Here is a 17,534-nt window from a genome sequence, read left to right on the forward strand (position 1 = left end):
GGGGGGGGGGGCGGGGGCGCCGAGGAAGGCGCAGAATTCCCTTTCGGGCCGGCTCTCCCTCCATCTGCTCCCCGTCCACCCCCGGCTCTCCGGCAGCCGTCCTCCGGCTCCCCTCCCCTCGCCCACCGCCCCCTCTTCCCGGCCCCCGCCGCAGCCCCACGCGTGCGGCGGCAGCGGCGCCCGCTCCGCTCCGCTCCCCTGGGCCCGGCACGGCGCCATCCGCATCACCCGCATCCCTTGCCCCGCGGCCGCCGAGCCGCTCGCCCCCGCCCCCCGGGGCCGCCGCCGCCGCACCGGCCGGGAGGCACCGGCCCCGCCTCCGCCTCCTGGCCTCTCCCGCACCGCCCGCCAGCTGTAAAACCGCCCCTTGTGCTTGGCAGGGGTGTTTGCTCTCCTCTCGCTCCGTCTCGGCACGTTTCTCCGGACGCGGCGGCTGTTAAATACCCTCCTGTTCGTATTCTTTCTCGGGAAATCCAGCGTGGTTCCGAGGGATTTCCTTTTTCGGAGGGGGCAGAGAAACCCCCCGCCGAGCCAGCTGCTGCTTCTCTTCCCCCTCTTTTTCTTCGGAGAGAGAGGAGGGGGGGGATGCAACGTGGAGCCCGCCGTTGGTATCGGCGTGTCCCGCTGACGGCCGCGGCGGCAGGGCAGGCTGGGGAGGAGAGAAGAAAGAGTTTCCGCGGCTGAAGCCTTCCCCCGACGAGGAGCGGAGCCGTGCCCGCTGACGGCGGGGCGGGACAAGCACACCTCTCCCCGGCTCCCCGCCCGCCGCCTCCGCCGCTTCCCGCCGGGGCAGCCGCAGGATGGGGAGACGGCGGTGGCCCTGGGTGCAGCCCTGCTTCCTGTGGCTGGGCTGCCTGGCGCTCTGGGCGCAGGGAGCAGCCGGGCAACAGAAGCCGCCGCCGGTGCGCCCCGCGGGAGGAGCGGGCGGCATCCACCCAGCCGCCGCGTACCGGGAGGACGGGGCCGGCAGCGCCGCCGCCGCCGCCGCCGGCCGGGTGCGCAGGCGAGGACAGCAGGACGTGCTCCGCGGGTAGGGACGCGCCGCGCCGCGCTCGGGCCTCTGCCTTCCGCAGCCTGAAAGCCCTTCCCCGCTGCCGGCCGGTCCTCCGGGCAGCGGCGCGCAGCCCCGCTCCCCAGGGAGCAGCCCCCTCCCGGCAGCCGCCCCCCGCCTGCCTCAAAGCCGAAGCCCTGGTCTTCGGTTTTGCCTTCGGCCCACCTTGCCTCCCACGCGGCCCCTCTGTGTGGCTGAGGAACCTGCCGTTAATTGGACTTGGGGTCTTGTCCGCGGCTGTGAAGTACCGGCTGCTCGTTAGCGCGGCTCTATTAAAAGCAGGCGTTGTGCGGGGCTGCGTTACAGCTAATAGGGGGACCGCGTTGGGCTTTGTAGTCGAGCATGTCACAGTGTTCAGCTGCTTCGACGTTCTCTTCGCTCTGGCTTCTCCTGGGAAGCTGTGCAAAATCTGTTTTTTTCTAACGTTTGGGGGAGTTCTTGGTCGTGTGAATTAGCCTCGCGATCCTTATGAGCAGTCGTCCCTTCCGCCTGGTGTCAGACAGCAGCATGAAGCCAGTTTTCGTAGCAAGACTGCTAAGACTCTGTAGGAATGCGGAGCCAAACTCATCCCCTTGCATCGCCTCGGGAGTTCCACCGGGGATGAACGTGGCTTGCTGTTGTCTGCCTCTCCTCTTTACGCTAACCAGTTGAACCAATACAAAACAAAGTGGCCTGGAACTTCTGGGTTTCTTGCCTTTTGGGGAGGATTTTTTTAGGCATCTTTGCTGTACGTGGCTTTTTTTTGTTTCATGCGGCTGGTTTCTTCCCTTGTGGGTAGATAAAACTTTGGACTCTGTTTACACGGGTTTCTATTTTTGTATATACCTTTGTTTGTTTGTTTGTCTGTGTGGCAGGCCAAATGTGTGTGGCTCTAGATTCCATTCGTACTGTTGCCCTGGGTGGAAAACGCTCCCTGGAGGAAACCAGTGCATTGTTCGTAAGTGTCTGACTTCAAGTTTCTACTGCCCTAGGGGTAATAATAAAAATAAATATTCTTCTGTGAGTTGCTGCTCCATCCACTGTGAGAAAAGAGAATTCAGAGCTGTCTTGTGCCTTACTTTTAAGAAAAAGGGGAAAAAAACACAGTAGATTTACAGGTCTGTGTTTGTTGTAATCAAAAGATTGGCTACTTGCTGTATTTTCCTTGGTGTGTTCATGAGAGGCGTGTCTCCCCTTAGTTTTCTGAAAAGAACATGACAACGAAGGAAAAGGGAAAAAACCTTCCGTAAACTAATAATCAACTATAGTAACAGGCGAAAAAAGCCAAAAAGTCTTGATAGAAAGCAAATCAGATCTGAAGTTTTGTGGAGCTTCTGCGCTAGGCTTGGAATGACAATCAAATGGAAAACTTTTTTTACATCTGGGGTGCTTATTCTCATGCCTGTCATTTTTAGTTGTGTTTTAATAGCTGTAAAGCACGTAGCCTCTGCTTACTGCCTGGTCATAAGAGGTACTGTGCTGACAGATGTGGGTGTTGACCTGGCTTGGCAAAAAAAAAAGAGAAAAGTGGGGGAGGAAACCTGCTCAATACTCTGATTAGGGAACATTGTCTACCTGGAAAGGAAATGGAGAATTAAGTTGAATTTTCTGTCTGTTAGATAAAAGCTGGTATTAGACACGTGCTTCTTACAGTCCTTGAATTTTAATGGGAGTCTGCGCCCATTCATCCTAGCCTGTCACCATCTCTTTTGCTAATAAGTATGCTCAGCTATGGAGTTCAGGTTCAAGAACATACTGCCCTAAATTTTATGTAAGCAATGGAGGTCTTTGTAATACTCTATCTAACAGACTACAGCCTTCCAGGACTAAAGTAGGGAATGAACGTGTGGTAAGCCAAGATCTGCCAAACTTAAAGGTGACTTTTGGGTCCTTGCCTTATCATTCAGGACTATCAGCCTGTTCACATCTATTCATTTTACAGGACTAAATTTGCCTTGCTGATATTTCTTATGACTCTGCCATGCATCACTGATAAATGTAAACTGGAGTTTTTAAAATGGATTTAGGCTGCTTCATATGCTGTTGATAGGTTTTTCAAATTCAGCTGGGTATCCGGCTCAAATGAAATTAGGGAGGGACAATGATGGAGGGAGGTGCTTTCAGAAATCCTTATAAATTATCCTTAAATTGTGACTCAGTGCCTCTTAAAGACCTCGGTCTCAGCTCTCTTCACGTCCACAATAATCTTTGAGTTACTGTTAATGCATGTGCACAAAGGACATCTTTTAGCTCCTCTTTACTTACTGGAGCTTAATTGTGGCTCTCTAACATGTTTGAAGGGTGAATGATTTTGCCAGACGATCTGTGAGACTGGCTGTGACACTTTTCTATTTGTTTTTTGAAACGAAGGTTTGAAAGCACAGATTTCTATGCTCCCATGAAACATTTGTTGAGATGATGGTCCCTCTAGCTAGAGATGTTTAGCCAGATGAAGCCTCCTGCACAGGATGACAGACAAGCTAGCAAACTTCTTGTTGGAGATTCGTTGATTATAATTAGTGCAGATTGTAACTGTGGTTTTACAGTATTATTTCATGAAGAGAGGTCTGTGAGCTAGTGGTAGGTCAACAGGAAACCATTCTGACTTTACAGTGTTTTCAGTTGATAACGTGATGATGGTTGGTGGTGGTCTGTGACATATTTATGATTAAAAGGGATCTTTTATCTGGAAAAAAAAGGTCTGGTTGGGTTCCTTTTTCTTTAGATAAAATAAACTGTAATGATGAAAGCATATTTAGACTATGCTTTCAGCTATAGGGCTTTCAGTTGACAAAAAATTATTCCCTAACAGATAATAAACTAAGGAAATGGTCTAAATGTAGACCTCACTTGCTCAGGAGATCGAGCTACATTGTGTAAAGATGGACTGACCAGTGGCATAAGGAAAACAGCCCTGTTCCCTGTGTTTGTCAAGTGCTCTAAATCTGGGTCCCGTTTCTCACTTTTATGTCTGCCAATGGGAAAAGTACTTCGTATCAGTCAGTGGTATGTCTCTAATTTCAGCTGAATATCAAAATCCCACAAACTCTTTCCCCTCTCATGCCTTCATATTTAGGGCGTAGTTGCAGAGGAATTTAACGATAAATGTAGATGATCCACATGGCATCTTTTTGATGCCCAAAGAGTGGTGTCAGTGGACCACCAATGTGGCTTTCTCCACTCCTTTCTTGTAAAGAAAATGTGGCCTTTACTGGAGTATGCCAAGGAGGGTGCGGGTTTACAAAATCTCGTCTGTTTTGATCATGTTTGGCCTCGGTACAGAGCTTCTGATTTGGTGGAGAAAGGGCAAAAGGGAGTGTGTAAATTCTGCAGGGGCCATATTTGAATTCTATAGTGGTACAAGAAAACAATTTGCTTCCTAATGGGAGTTGCAGCTCATTAACGCAAGTTTTTCTGAATCAGAAATGGAGCACGAGCATTCTGGGAAAGGTTTTACCTCTGCTTTCTTCCTTTTGTATGTATATGGCCAGGTGCGTGGTTTTTTTCTTTCCTTTTAATGTATATAGACCTTTTTTTTTAGGTTGTCAGTATATTCTTGGCAAATTATCTACCAGGGGTATTTGTTCCTTTTGTAGTCCTGATGTGCTTCCAGATGGTTTGATTCTCTCAACGCCCCCCCAGTCGTTTACGAAGAAACTGTGATTCTTGCTTGGTTTTTTTTGCTTTACAAGCTGTCTCTTGTACAGTATGTGTTTTTTGAGGTCCTCCGGTGCCATATTGGCTCTTAATGTTTCAGGCTGTCTTTTGGTGCATTTGCTACTCCAGTGGATTATTTAGAGACATATTCATGTGGATGTCCTTTAGAATCTGGATTTAGGCTTTAACTCCTTCCTGGTTCTGTCATTCCTTTGTGCAATGGAGCTCCCTTGGCTGGCGAGTGAGAAGGGAAGGTACAACTTTGATGCATCAGAGGATAGCACAGCAATGTGCATGTTATGCACATGTGATACGGTGTGGACAGGCTTCCCTGAGATTTTTATAAAGTTGGTTTCTAAATGACACTGTGGAAATATTTGAGTACAGAAAACTCTATTTAGGGAGACTACACGAAATCTGCAAAGCCCAGCATTTGGACATTGACTTCCCACAAAACAGCTTTGTGTAAAGAATGGGTAATCTTAGAAAAGAGAGACCCTAGAATGCCTCTGAAATAGCGATTATAAGAGAGAAGCCATACCATAAATTGACATTTATGATCTCTATTGTTTATATTCATTCAAATCTTGGATTCGTGGTAAAGTTTTCTATAGGTCTTGTGGTCTAAAAGATATAATTTTAATAATTTTACATTACTTGTGTAATAGGCTGGTATTTCTAATTAGGGAAAGAGTTGATGATCTGGTTTCAGTGGTCAGACCAGTGTTTGAATACGCCATATTCGATTCTGTTTGTCTTTAAATTTGTCAGAGATACTGATTATACCAAAATTCAGTTTGCTTTATTTAACTTAAAATTACTTTTGCGTGTATATTTACTGTCCCAATGAAGTGAGCATTCAAGTGTTGTTTTGTTTTTTTTAAAGAAGCTGTTAACATACTTTTAGCTTTTTTTTTCCTGTAGTTTAAGATTAAGGTTACTGTTAATCACTGTCTTTTTCATTGTGTTCTTCCTCAGCGATTTGTAGAAATAGCTGTGGTGATGGATTTTGTTCCCGTCCTAACATGTGCACTTGTGCAAGTGGACAAATATCGCCTACTTGTGGATCGAAATCTAGTAAGGACTTACTGTATTTATTTTCATTAGAGATCTCATTTTAAGTAATTCTCTTTGACTGTCAACTCAAAAATAACTACTGTGTAAATTCTTTAAAAATAACTTGTTGTTACTGCATACATGCAACTTACACTGTGGTATATCTCTAGTTTTTGATAGTTTGATTACTAAGTGTGCCTGTTCACGCTCTGTGACAAACTGAAAAAAATATGTGTTTAAAGAGATAAATAAGTGTGTGTTATTAACATTTTCATCAAGTCGATTTTCCTAAGAAATGAAGAGTGTACAGCCTCCACGATAGCTAAAAGCTCTAAGTTGCTAAATATAGTCATGGAAAACTCTAAAAAAAGTCTTCGTGGTTGCTTTTAAACTAATGGCTGGCTAATAGCTACAGCTGGGGCGGCTTTGATTGCAAGAATACCTGAGTGTACACTTAAATACATAGCATATATTGTACGAAACTCATGTCTACTTTCACGTGTCTTGGTTTTCATCCACATTTGCTTCCCAATGTGGCATTTTTGCCTAACACTGGTTATCTCTCTGCCTGGTCTCCACAGCAGTACAACAGTGCAGCATCAGGTGCTTGAACGGCGGCACGTGCACGGACGACCGGTGCCACTGCCAGAAAGGCTACGTTGGAACTTACTGTGGGCAGCGTAAGTAACTGCTCTGTTGCATCTAAAATTAAATCCACGTTAAGTCCTGCAAGGTAGCCTTTGTGCTTTAGGTAGAGTGGGAGGATAAAAAAGGCAATATGCCAAAATATAGTGAAATGTCTGTGAGAAATTTATTGCTGTTTTGGGGTATAGTGTTTAGCTGAAAGTCAGTTCATGCATGAAGTGCATTTGTATTCTCTAAAATTCAAATTAGGGATCAAATTGAGCAAATAGTTTTGGAAAATCCTTTGGAGCAATGTCAGTATACACCCCACTCTCCTTTTCTTACTAGATGATCACTAATTTTTCATTCTCTTTGACAAAGTTTCTCCATCTCAAAAGAATAGCCTAAATGCTAGGTTAAAGCATGTTTTTCTGTGTTCTAATTGACTAAGGAAAAAGATTAAATATGGTTCAAGCATTTGGATACCTTTTTGGTTTGGCAGACAAGCTAGAAAGTCAGTTACTTGCAAAGCTCTGCCTATCACAGTACAGTGTTTACAAGCTCTACAAATCTGGCAAACAATAAATACCACTAAAGTCTGGGGGGATGAAGAAAGACTCAAACTGTATTCTGAGGCCAGCTGGCTACTAATGAGCTGAGAAATTAATTGCTGAAGGTAGTCTGAAGGAACCAGAGACAAACAAAAGGCAGGTCTGCAAAGAACAGTTAGACTGAATAGTGTGGAAGAACATCCCTTTGTCTTAGTCGTTTTTGCAAATGCTGGAGAGCAGTCTTGCTCTTGCATTATTTCTCTGTGTATAAAATTCTCTAAAATTTTAGGTAATAATGGTAATCCTAAAATGTGACCCTAGTCACAGTGAGATTAACTTTTAAGAGTTGCTGGCCCCTTCCTGCTAATTTTGAAATATTGGATCAATACCTGAACACTCTCCGATGGGCCATATTTCCAGTGAATAAATGAAAAGAGGATTGAATTTTCAAGCAGTGACTCTAAAGCAATCCAGAAAATCTGAACAAATTGTGGAGATTGGTCTCAGTGTACAGGACAGTTAAAATGTCAAGTAAGATGGAGTATTTGTCTTCTAGACACAATATGGAATGAATGTCTGAAAAATGTAAATAAGTCCTTATTTCTTTTTACTAAAATGTAATTGTGTCTTAAATCTCCTGCAGTTAATTATCTCACTAAAGTGGCATTGTCCATTAATTCATTAATGTAACGCGTGCAGAGAAGTATCTTCATTTTATGTGTAAGATACGCATTTGCAGTAAAAAGTAATTCATTTTTATAGTTCTTGATAAGAAGTAAGGCTTCATCATGTTTCCACATAACAGTATATTTGATGTTCCCCATTGTGATATAGGAGGCATATGTACATTTTTTCCAGTTTGAAATATTTACCTTCTCTAGGTTGCTGAGGTTCTTTTGCACTGCATCCTCAAATACGTAACAAATGCCACCTTCCGACTGGGGAGACCTGCATAGGAAGGCAGCCTAGAGAATTCTAGACCCAAATCTCTTTGCCGTTGTTCAGAGCCACTTAAAAATGGTGGGGCTGTCCTTTAAGGTGAAATACTTTGATTTGGAACATGTGCCAATTCTGAACAAGGGTATATATCCTGGAAGCAGTGAGCCTGAAAACAGATGGAATTACTTAGTTAAGGCATTCTTTTAACAGTGTTTTTCAGCCTCACTGGAGAACTGTCTTCCTTTCAAATTGAGAAGATGTCAGTGCTTTGACAGGAGGCTTTGTTCTTGATTCACATTGGTGATAAATAGCATGAGTGGGTGCTCCCAAGTCCCACAGCTGTAAAGTACCTTCTCCCTCTATATATACTGTGGATTTATACCCCACAAAACCCATTTTATTTCTTGTTGGGATCTTTTAGGAAACACAGTTTTTGAAGGTACTTAAAGTTGAGTTAAACTGGTAAGTCTTTTCCCTTGCTCTAAACATCCTTCTGCCAGCAGAATCAACTCTGAGAGCTGAATTATCTGTCTCTCGGACTCCCCAGGTCTCCCTTCTTGAAAGGTTTGTTGCTGTTGTGACTGAATAGCACAACTTCATACGCTTAAAACCCCCTCAAAATAGCTGAGTGTTTATCTGCTAGCTTCAGTGATGAATTGAAGTTCTTATGATTAGTGACTAGAGCTGCACAACTGTTTAAAAATAGACTTAAGTTAAACACATGCTAAGAATCAGTGCTGAACATGATTAATTAAACAGCTGCTTGCAATTGGCATTAAACAGGTGCTAATGGAATTTGGGCTAATGGAATTTTACTTGAACAATCATTATTGTTGGTGATGATGGATAGGAAGGAGATCAGTTTGATCTTCAAGTCCAGAAAGACTTAAAGCAGTTAAGAGGAAAAAACCTACTTTTGAATAACACCTGTGGTAATCTTTGAAATATCATTACTACAACATTTAAAACTTCTTTTTGTTAATTGAAGCTGTCTGTGAAAATGGCTGCCAGAATGGAGGACGGTGTATTGGACCTAATCGCTGTGCATGTGTCTACGGATTTACTGGCCCTCAGTGTGAAAGAGGTAAAAGAAATAAATAAGGAGGGAAATTGTGAGCAGTTGTATGCAACAATACAGTATGTACATACTTTGTGCTGTGTATTTTCCGGCTGAGCCAGTAAGCTTCCAGTAAACCATTTATTATTTGTAATTTTAGAAAGTATCTTCCTTTTAAGTCTGGTAGCCACATTTCAGATTGGCAAGTAACAAAGCTGTCACAATTGGTAGGAATTTGAGCTAATTTAGGCTGCTTATTTTGTTCATACAATAGTTAAAAGTTGAGTTGTCTTTTGCTCTAATGTTATTGTGAAATAACATTACAGCAAAATTGCTGATGGTGTTAGAATTGTGTAAGTGTAACTACACTTGCAGGATTCAGTCACTAAGTCCATATATAGTGATTTAGAGTAAACCCACTTCCACTCTCAGAAATCTATACTTCTTGCTTTCTAATGAATCAGAGCATTGTTTGTATTTTGAAGCCAAGACTGTGGAAATATAGTCACGTCGAACGGCTCAACATTAGATGTAATTGTAGAACGTACTCTGTGTGCATCAAACTGACAAGTGTAACGCAATTCTTCTCTATTTAGAATGGATTTTTAATGAGTGGATATAGTGAGGATTGCTTATCAAACCAGTAATGTTGTACATCCTTAAACAAGAAGGTTTCAATAATAATCAAAGATGATGCTGAAGAGCTTAGCATAAATATTCTTCCTTGTCTTTATCCAAGTTGGTGTGTTTGTGAATACATGTTCTCATCAAAAAGGGTACTGAAGAACTGAGCAACCGTAGTGTGAAATGCTGGCTACTAGTATGCGTTGTTATCTTACTCCTTTAAAATATTCAAAAGGTTGTCAATACTAAAAAGGAGGATGGGATCATTTGCATTAATAGAAAATAGACAGTCACATTCTTCATTCACGTTAGCAGTGGATGAGATGCCCACTTAGGGCAGAAGTAGACTTCTTAGATTGACAGAATAATTTGACTCGGAAAGGACCTCCACAGGCCATCTAGTCCAATACCTGCTCAAAGCAGATCTAATCAGATCAGCCTGCTCAGGTCCATGGCCAGTCAGGTTTTGAACACCTTCAAGGACGGAGATTCCACAACATCTCTGGACAACCTGTTCCAGTATTTGACCACCCTCATGGTAAAAAAAAAACCAAACAAAAAAACAAAAAAACCCAACCCAAACCCTAATATCTAATTGCAATTTTGTATGTTCCAGCTTGTATTATTTGTTACCTCTTGTCTGCTTGCTGTGAGCCTCCAAGAAGAGTCTGGCTTCAATTTCTGTGTATCCTCTGAACAGGTAGTTACAGGCAGCAATAAAGTCCCCTTGAAACCTTCTCTTCTTAAGGCTGGATGAACTCAAGTCCCTCAGCCTCTGCACGCAAGGCACGTTCCCTAGCTCCCTGACCAATTTGGTGGCTTTCCCCTGGACTTCCTTCAGTATGTCTGTTTCTTTCTTGTATTGGGAATCCAAAACTGGACACAGTACTCAGGCAGTCTTACAAGTGCCAAATGGAGGTGAAGGACCACTTCCCTGGATTAGATGCCATGCTTGTCCTGATACAGTCCATGCAGCTGGCCTTCTCTGCTGCAAGGGTACGCTGCTGCTTTGTGTTCAGGTGGTTGTCTACTGGGACGCCCCTAATCCTTTTCTCAGAGCTGCTTTGCAGGCAGTCAGCCTCCAGCCTATGTTGTTCCGTCAGGTTATTCCATCCAAGAGGTGGGACTTCCTTTGCTTTTTCTGAACTTCATGAGATAACTGTCTGCCCATTTTTTCTAAGCTGTCTGGATCGCCCTGAGTAGCAGCCCTGCCCTCCAGCATATTGACTGGTGCCCCAGATTTGGTGTCATCTGCATTCTTGCTGAGAGTGCACTCTTGTACCACCACCCAGGTTGTTAATGGAGACATTAAATTGTTATTTGTCCCGGTACTCACCCCAGAGGAACTGCACTAGTTTCCTGGCCTCTAGCTGGACGTTGCTGATCACAACACTTGGAGCCAGCAGTCCAGCCAATTTTCCACTCCCTTTATCTATTGTTCACTTATTCAGCCTGTATCTCAGCAATCACAGTCTCTCTGTAGGAGCCTGTCTCAAAAGCCTTGCCCAAGTCAAGCAACTTCCCCTGCCCTCTCCTTGTCCTCGGCACCGGTGGCCTCAGGGTTGAAAGCAGTGATGCCCTTTGCCCTTGGTAAACTCATGCTGGATGCTCCCAAACACCGTCTTGTCATTCATGTGTTTAGAAATGGCTTCTGAAGGGAATCCTGTGGAATTCTCTGTTTCAGATTCAGCTCTGAAGCGTTCAAAGCTGTATATAAATTGTGAAAATATCTTGCACCTTTTATTTTTTTTACATTTGTTGACTGTGAAAGGGAAATAATTTCCATGTAGATGAAGGCAATAACTAAACCAAACACTGAAAAAGCAAGAGTTTCTCTTTGCTATTCTAGGCTGTTCTGTATACGCACTAGATGTTGCTTTGTTGCTTGTGACATTCTCTTAAAAACTCTGTTAATATTTACAGCCATTTTCAGAAATATGTCTGTGTAGAATGTACACCTGCCTTTGAGCTAAAATAAGAGACTACCAAGTCTGTCAGTTTAGGATGGATTTTTAAGGGATTGGACAATGTTTTAGGTTGCTTTATAGTTTGAGCCTTAGTTCAGATGGAGCTTACATTTGTCCAAATTCAGCAGACTAAGCTATGTATCCAAGATGAATGATAGTTATAGCTGATGAACTGTAACAGGATAGAATTGTAATATTGCAAATTGATTTTTTTTTTTTTAAATGGATTGCATTCAGATATTTTTTTATTTCTTGGCATACAACTTGGTAAGCTGGGGTTTTGTCCCAGATCGAAGCAATCATTCCTGGTTATTTGCTTCTATTGTCTGACTAGATTCAGGACTGTGGAATCATGTTAATAGGTATGACAGGCTCCAGCTGTGATGATGGCTCAGAGTTTTTAATAACAACGCTTATACTTGAAATAGGTTGATTTGTTTAAAAGATTGTAGTACATATGGGTTTTGTAACTTAACTTTTGTGGTGATGAAAGCATTGAAGTTTGCTTTCTTACAATTCGTTGTGAAACTTAAAGCTGCAGAATTCAAGCCACGTAAAGGAATTGAACACCAGTATTTTGGCATCTGTATTTCTTAGCTGTCCTTGAAAGTCTTAGCCTTTCAATTCTACGTGTACAATGCTATTGTTATACAAGATTTGAGCTACATTACAGGGTTATTTGGAAATGGAGTTGTTATAATTGAAAGTTTACATTTCCTTAATGGAAACTGGAGGTAGGAAGCCAAATTTGCTTCTGTCACTGTCACAAAAATATAACATATATGTAATGCCTATAATTGCATATGTAATTTGGATATCTAATCTAACACAATATGCTCTTACAACAGTGGACAGGGCTAAGTAAAATTTCACCTAGTCTCTTAGCTTGGTGTAGCCTAGACATTCTCAAAAAAAGAAGAAGTTATTAATTTATTGTACTATTATTCAGTTAAAGAAAGATGGCTCCTGTAGTATACCTTGGTCATGACTATGAAAAGTCTTTAGTATAGTAACTGTAAATGTTAATTTTTTTTATGCTTTACATGAGCTGGAGTACATGAAAAAACTGTAAAAGATACCTGACATACCTATTCAGTTCAATAGCAATTTGTAATTTACACTTTTAACCTAATAAGTTTATGCTTTCGAACAAAATGCAAAAGGCAATGATTTCTTCATCTGTTGGTTGCAGTAGTTGCCTTATACTAAGAAATGCCTCTATAGTTTAATTTTAAACTGAATTTAGCAACGGTTCATAACTCTTTAAGTAAAATTTTATAGTTTAAGGTTCTGTGAACTTCCCTTGCAAATCACATCAGAGTTATAAGAGATTTTGTTTTGTTATTTTTTTTACATAGCTGTCTTTTAAATGCGTACTTTTTATTGTTCCGTAAATTAAGTTCTTTTAAATTAGGTATTTTCTTCCTAATATAGAACATATGTAGCTTTCCTTCAGATTGGCCTCCCAGCCTCAGTTATATGATAAAACGTGACTGCTTGTTCAGCTATCTGGGCTTTGAGCAGACTAATTTCCGGGCTGGAGACAGGAGGCTGAGCAGTAACTAATGACTGGCATGATTACAGTATTTAACTTGAGACTTGCTGCTGGGTTAACAAGAAAGCAGAACCTGTTTGAGACCTTGTGCTTTATTCTTTCTGATAAATACAACGACCTTTTACATTTTCTATCAAAGTGTGTTGGTTTGGTCAGCTTCTTGTCTTTGATTTGTAAACACAAGATTCAAGCATTTGATTTTGTCTATTTTGTCATGTTCGGTTGGTTTTTTTTAAGAAAAAAATAGATGTTGAAATTTTGCTGTTGAATTCTTCCCAGTGAAAAATAATTGGAAAAAAAAGAAAAGGATTGATTAAGAGGCCTCATGCTCAGTTGTACACATAAGAGTGGTTTTCTCTAGCATGACCAGTTCCTTTGGTTTCTCAAAACTGGCTGCGCAAATGGTATTTGTATTACTGCACATGGCCTGTGCATTTTTTAAATTGATGGTCTGTAGTGGTCTGAAGCTGTGGAAGAGTAATGATGTTTTCTTCCTTCTTAATCATGGGTTAAAGGGAGGAAGAAGCAGTGGGAAAGGAGAATCCTGTCACTGATCTAAGTTTGCCTTCATCCCATGTAGAATGAGAAAGAACAGTGCTCGCTTACTCTGTACCTGTGACTTATAATGGGAAGCAAAATGGTTTGGACTGTGTAGAACTGCATAGCTTGGGAAGAATATCTTTTTGAAGAACGGGAGGATTCCAGATGAAGCTGTCAAGCTTGGGCAGATGAAAAAAAAGGAAAAATGAAGAAATGTCATAGTTGAATACAGTGTGAGAACTTACGAAAGGGGGGAGCTTTTGGGTTGTTCTCAGGAAAACTGCTGCTAATGTGTCTTAGCCCAATGTGTTGGTTGCACCTGGTATTCCCAGTACAAGCATCTGGACACTTTCTTTGACTGTCTGAATTTTGGAATTTCTGTCTACCAAAGTAGCTGAGAGCCTGTACCTCATGACAGATGCAGTAAATGAGTGATGGGGGTAGCTGTCTCCCTACAGGTTCTTACTGGGTTAATAGGGAAGACTCTGCCCAGATGCAGACAGGTAGTCAGTAGAAACCCTCCTCTGTGCAAGGCAGCAGTTTTTATGCCAGTTCTGCAATGCCTACAAGATCTTGGTCCATGCAACTGAAGAGTCCTAGGAGGGACAGCAAGAGAGTAAGTGAGTGTCCCTGGGGTTGGAGAACAGGATATTGCAGAGGATAGAGAAAAAGGTTGGAGGCAGAGGGTGTAACTGAAATAGAGGTTCATTTTGTGGGGTAGGAGAGCATACATCTAATATTATATTTGAAATCAGTTACCTTCATCTGATGCTTGCTGATAGGAAAACAATCAGTAATGATCCTATGTCTAAGGACACTAGAACAAAAAGGGGGAAAAAGAGCAAAAAAGAAAACAAAGGTTTTCTTCAAGCTGGGCTGGGAAGAGGATGAAGAAGCTAATCAAGAGTACAGAGAAAGGGGCAGGAGGAAGCAAAAAGCATTCTCAGTGAAAGTGTCAACAGTATGTAGTAACTGAGGCAAACAAGGAAAGAGCAAAGAAGACAGCAGTGGAGCTGTGCTGAAGAAACTGATTGGCACTTAAAAGTTATAAAGATATTTTGGGATAATACATATGAATAAAATTACGCTCATACAGCAAAGTGACACAATTTTATATAGGACTCAATACTTCTCAAATACATTTTTATTATAAAGAAGACATGCAATTCATATTTAGTCTTTAGTGGTGCTGAAGATGCTTGTGTGTGCTTAACTGACAGTGATTAGGTGTAAATGAAGCAAGGAGGGGATGAAATTATTTCAGAAACTACTCTTTCCTCTGACAGGTATTCAAAAGATCTTGTAACTTTACACAACTTTTCCATATCTGTTGATGGTAGCAGTACCATGAGAAGAAGTGAAAACTTTTGGGGGATATATTCAGATCTTGTATATTTGGTCTTACCCTTGTAGTCTCGTAAACTCCAGAACTTCTTGCCATGCAGGCTATGGCAAGTTATGTTCAAGAGGTTTCCTTTCTGCCAGCCACAGCATACTGCTGCACAAGCAGTTCTAAAAGGACCTGCACTTTTTCTCAAGTTGCTTTGTTATTTTAGCTGTCCCCCAATGACTGTAAACTTTATTCAGGTGCTTAACAGCAAAAATGCTCTTTTGATCAATAAGCTCTTCTCTCTTTGTAGGAGTTGTGAGAATGTAACTTTTAAATTTTGCTGGATTTTGCTTTATAGTGGCTACTATTAGCCTGAACTGAAATAGAGGTTCTTTATGTGGGATAGGATGTGTGTGTATATATGCACGAGCGGGTCTCTGCTCTGAAGAGCTAACCGGACAAAGGAAGTATTCTTGCTCTCTTCCCTGCCCCCAAGACAGGCTGAGACACGTGAGGCTGTTACTTGTTGAAGGCTGACCAGGGAAGCTTCAGCAGACTTAGCAATGAATCAAATATCCTGAGTTTCAGTCTGAGATTTTAACTAGGGGGGTCATCCTGCCTGTTTTATTAAGGTGGTGGAAGACTGTTGAGTATTGCATGCTCTAGGAGTGAGAGTGAGTATAAATGAAAATGCAGAGCATGTTAGGGAAGGCAGGAGGAAAGGAAGGCAGTAGGATTAAATAAAAAACAATTACTAAATACTGCTCTCAAATATCAGTCAGCATTCTTCCTTTCTTCTTGCCACAGGGCCATGTGTCCTGGTGTCTTTTTTTTTTATTCAGTGCACAGTAAGTGGAATACTTCCCTGCTGAATACTCAGTTTAATTCCTTTTCAGTCTGCTTTTAGCCATTCGGAAGTAGAGCATGTGGTCTTGAGATATTTTGTGCAAGTTTGTAAAGGAGTCATTCAGGGCCTGTTGAGTGAAGGAAAGAAATACTAGTTGAGTGAGGCATACTCTTAACTACACAGTCCAACTGACAAGGGGTGTTCGTCATGTAACGTAAGAGTTACATCATCAACTTCAAGTCTAATTTAACTAAAACCAATTAAGCTTAATCAATTTAATTAAAAATAAGTTAGTGGTAGTATATCATTCTACAAAATATGAATCTTCCTAAAATTTTCAAATTTCACCATGCTTTCCTACATTTTCTAAATTTTCTTTTAAAAAAGGTTTCTGTCAGCTTTTTCCACACATAGTAGAAAGTTGATTATAAGCAAATGCCACAGTGGTGATATTATTTTAAAAAAAAGCTTCAGTTTAAAATAAAAAAGTACACCTCTGATTTCTCTTGGGGATAGTAAGACAGAACTACCTGCAGCAATAAGAGGTAAAATTTTATTTGACAGATAAGTGCCTGATTCAGGAAAATAAGTCAGCTTATCTATGTTAGAAGAACCTGATAGATACTCTCATCATTTGCTTGAGACCAGAGGTGTCATCAGATGTTTATAATGCATACGGTTGAAGTGCAGTCCCTATTCAGAGAACTCCTCTTCCTCATACAGGTTCAGACCTGTAGATATCTGCATACATCAATCTTTGATGGATTACAGTAGTTCTGAAGGGCAAATTCAGAAAGCTGCTTTCATGCTCTTAGATATCAAGAGCTACTAGGATTACAGGACTCTGGCACTATTTTACCTGGTTTTGCCATCCATTGTTATCTCCAATAACATGGTTTTCAGACTTCTTCCCTTGCCTTTCACAAGCTGACACATAGCTATCTAAAGCATTAAAAAACCCCCAGTATTTCTACAGAGTATATATTTATTTGTCGTTACCAGGTATCTGAAAATTTCTCTCTTCTAGCTGTGCAAAAGACTTAACATTTTGCAATTGAAAGAGAGACATGGGTAATGCTGAACGTGCCATGGCAGTAACAGTGAAGAAAGTAGTGTAATCCCAGTCAGTATCTTTCTCTTGCTGCCCTCTTTTCCTTTCTTTAGGTACTTCGGGATGTGATGATTCATATTCCCTCCCTCTTGCCCACTTGTCCTCTGGTTGCATTATCATAGTCGATCTGGTGGAGAAGTATCTAGCAATGGGTACAGCAAACAAAGTCACTTTATGTTAGAATGCTAATAATACATAGCACATACTTGTGAGTTACTTGAATAATTCTTGCAGTGAGTGTGGTACATGTTGTCTCTGAATGCAGAAGACCACACAAAGCTGGTTATGCAGTTTCAGACTGAAAATGATCACTGTAGCAAACCTGGTGAGTATGAATCTACAGTTCACAGGTGCAATGGCAGCACAGTCATTTTGATAAGAGCTAAAGTCCACGTCAGGGATCAAAGCACCATTTTATGAATCAACTGAACAAAGACAATCTCTGGTCTGGAGAGATCCTGTGGTCTGCTATTACAAATGAGAAGAGGGAAGGATGCTTCAGCTGAATATGGGCCTTCACAGGAAGCCAACAGTGGTAGGGAACCATACCTTTTAAAAGGGTATGGTGTGACTGGAGAATTGTTTGACTGGAGAATTGGTTCCTTCCTTTCCTTTCGTGGAGAAATCAGATCTTGCAGGAAGCAGA

At 41.7% G+C, this 17,534-nt stretch overlaps 1 protein-coding gene across 1 annotated transcript in view; it reads left to right on the forward strand.

Moving 5' to 3' along the window:
* Positions 1-307: 307 nt before the first annotated feature.
* The window catches only part of FBN2 (fibrillin 2), a 175,589-nt gene continuing 158,362 nt past the window's right edge, over positions 308-17,534 (forward strand). Inside the window, exons 1-5 of the mRNA XM_069777396.1 lie at positions 308-1,030; positions 1,906-1,988; positions 5,666-5,764; positions 6,325-6,423; positions 8,846-8,941. Coding sequence (XP_069633497.1) covers positions 801-1,030; positions 1,906-1,988; positions 5,666-5,764; positions 6,325-6,423; positions 8,846-8,941 — 607 coding nt within the window. The 5' untranslated portion in view covers positions 308-800. The remainder of the gene's footprint in view (positions 1,031-1,905; positions 1,989-5,665; positions 5,765-6,324; positions 6,424-8,845; positions 8,942-17,534) is intronic.

Source organism: Haliaeetus albicilla, chromosome Z (assembly GCF_947461875.1).
Source record: "Haliaeetus albicilla chromosome Z, bHalAlb1.1, whole genome shotgun sequence".
Taxonomy (NCBI): domain Eukaryota; kingdom Metazoa; phylum Chordata; class Aves; order Accipitriformes; family Accipitridae; genus Haliaeetus; species Haliaeetus albicilla.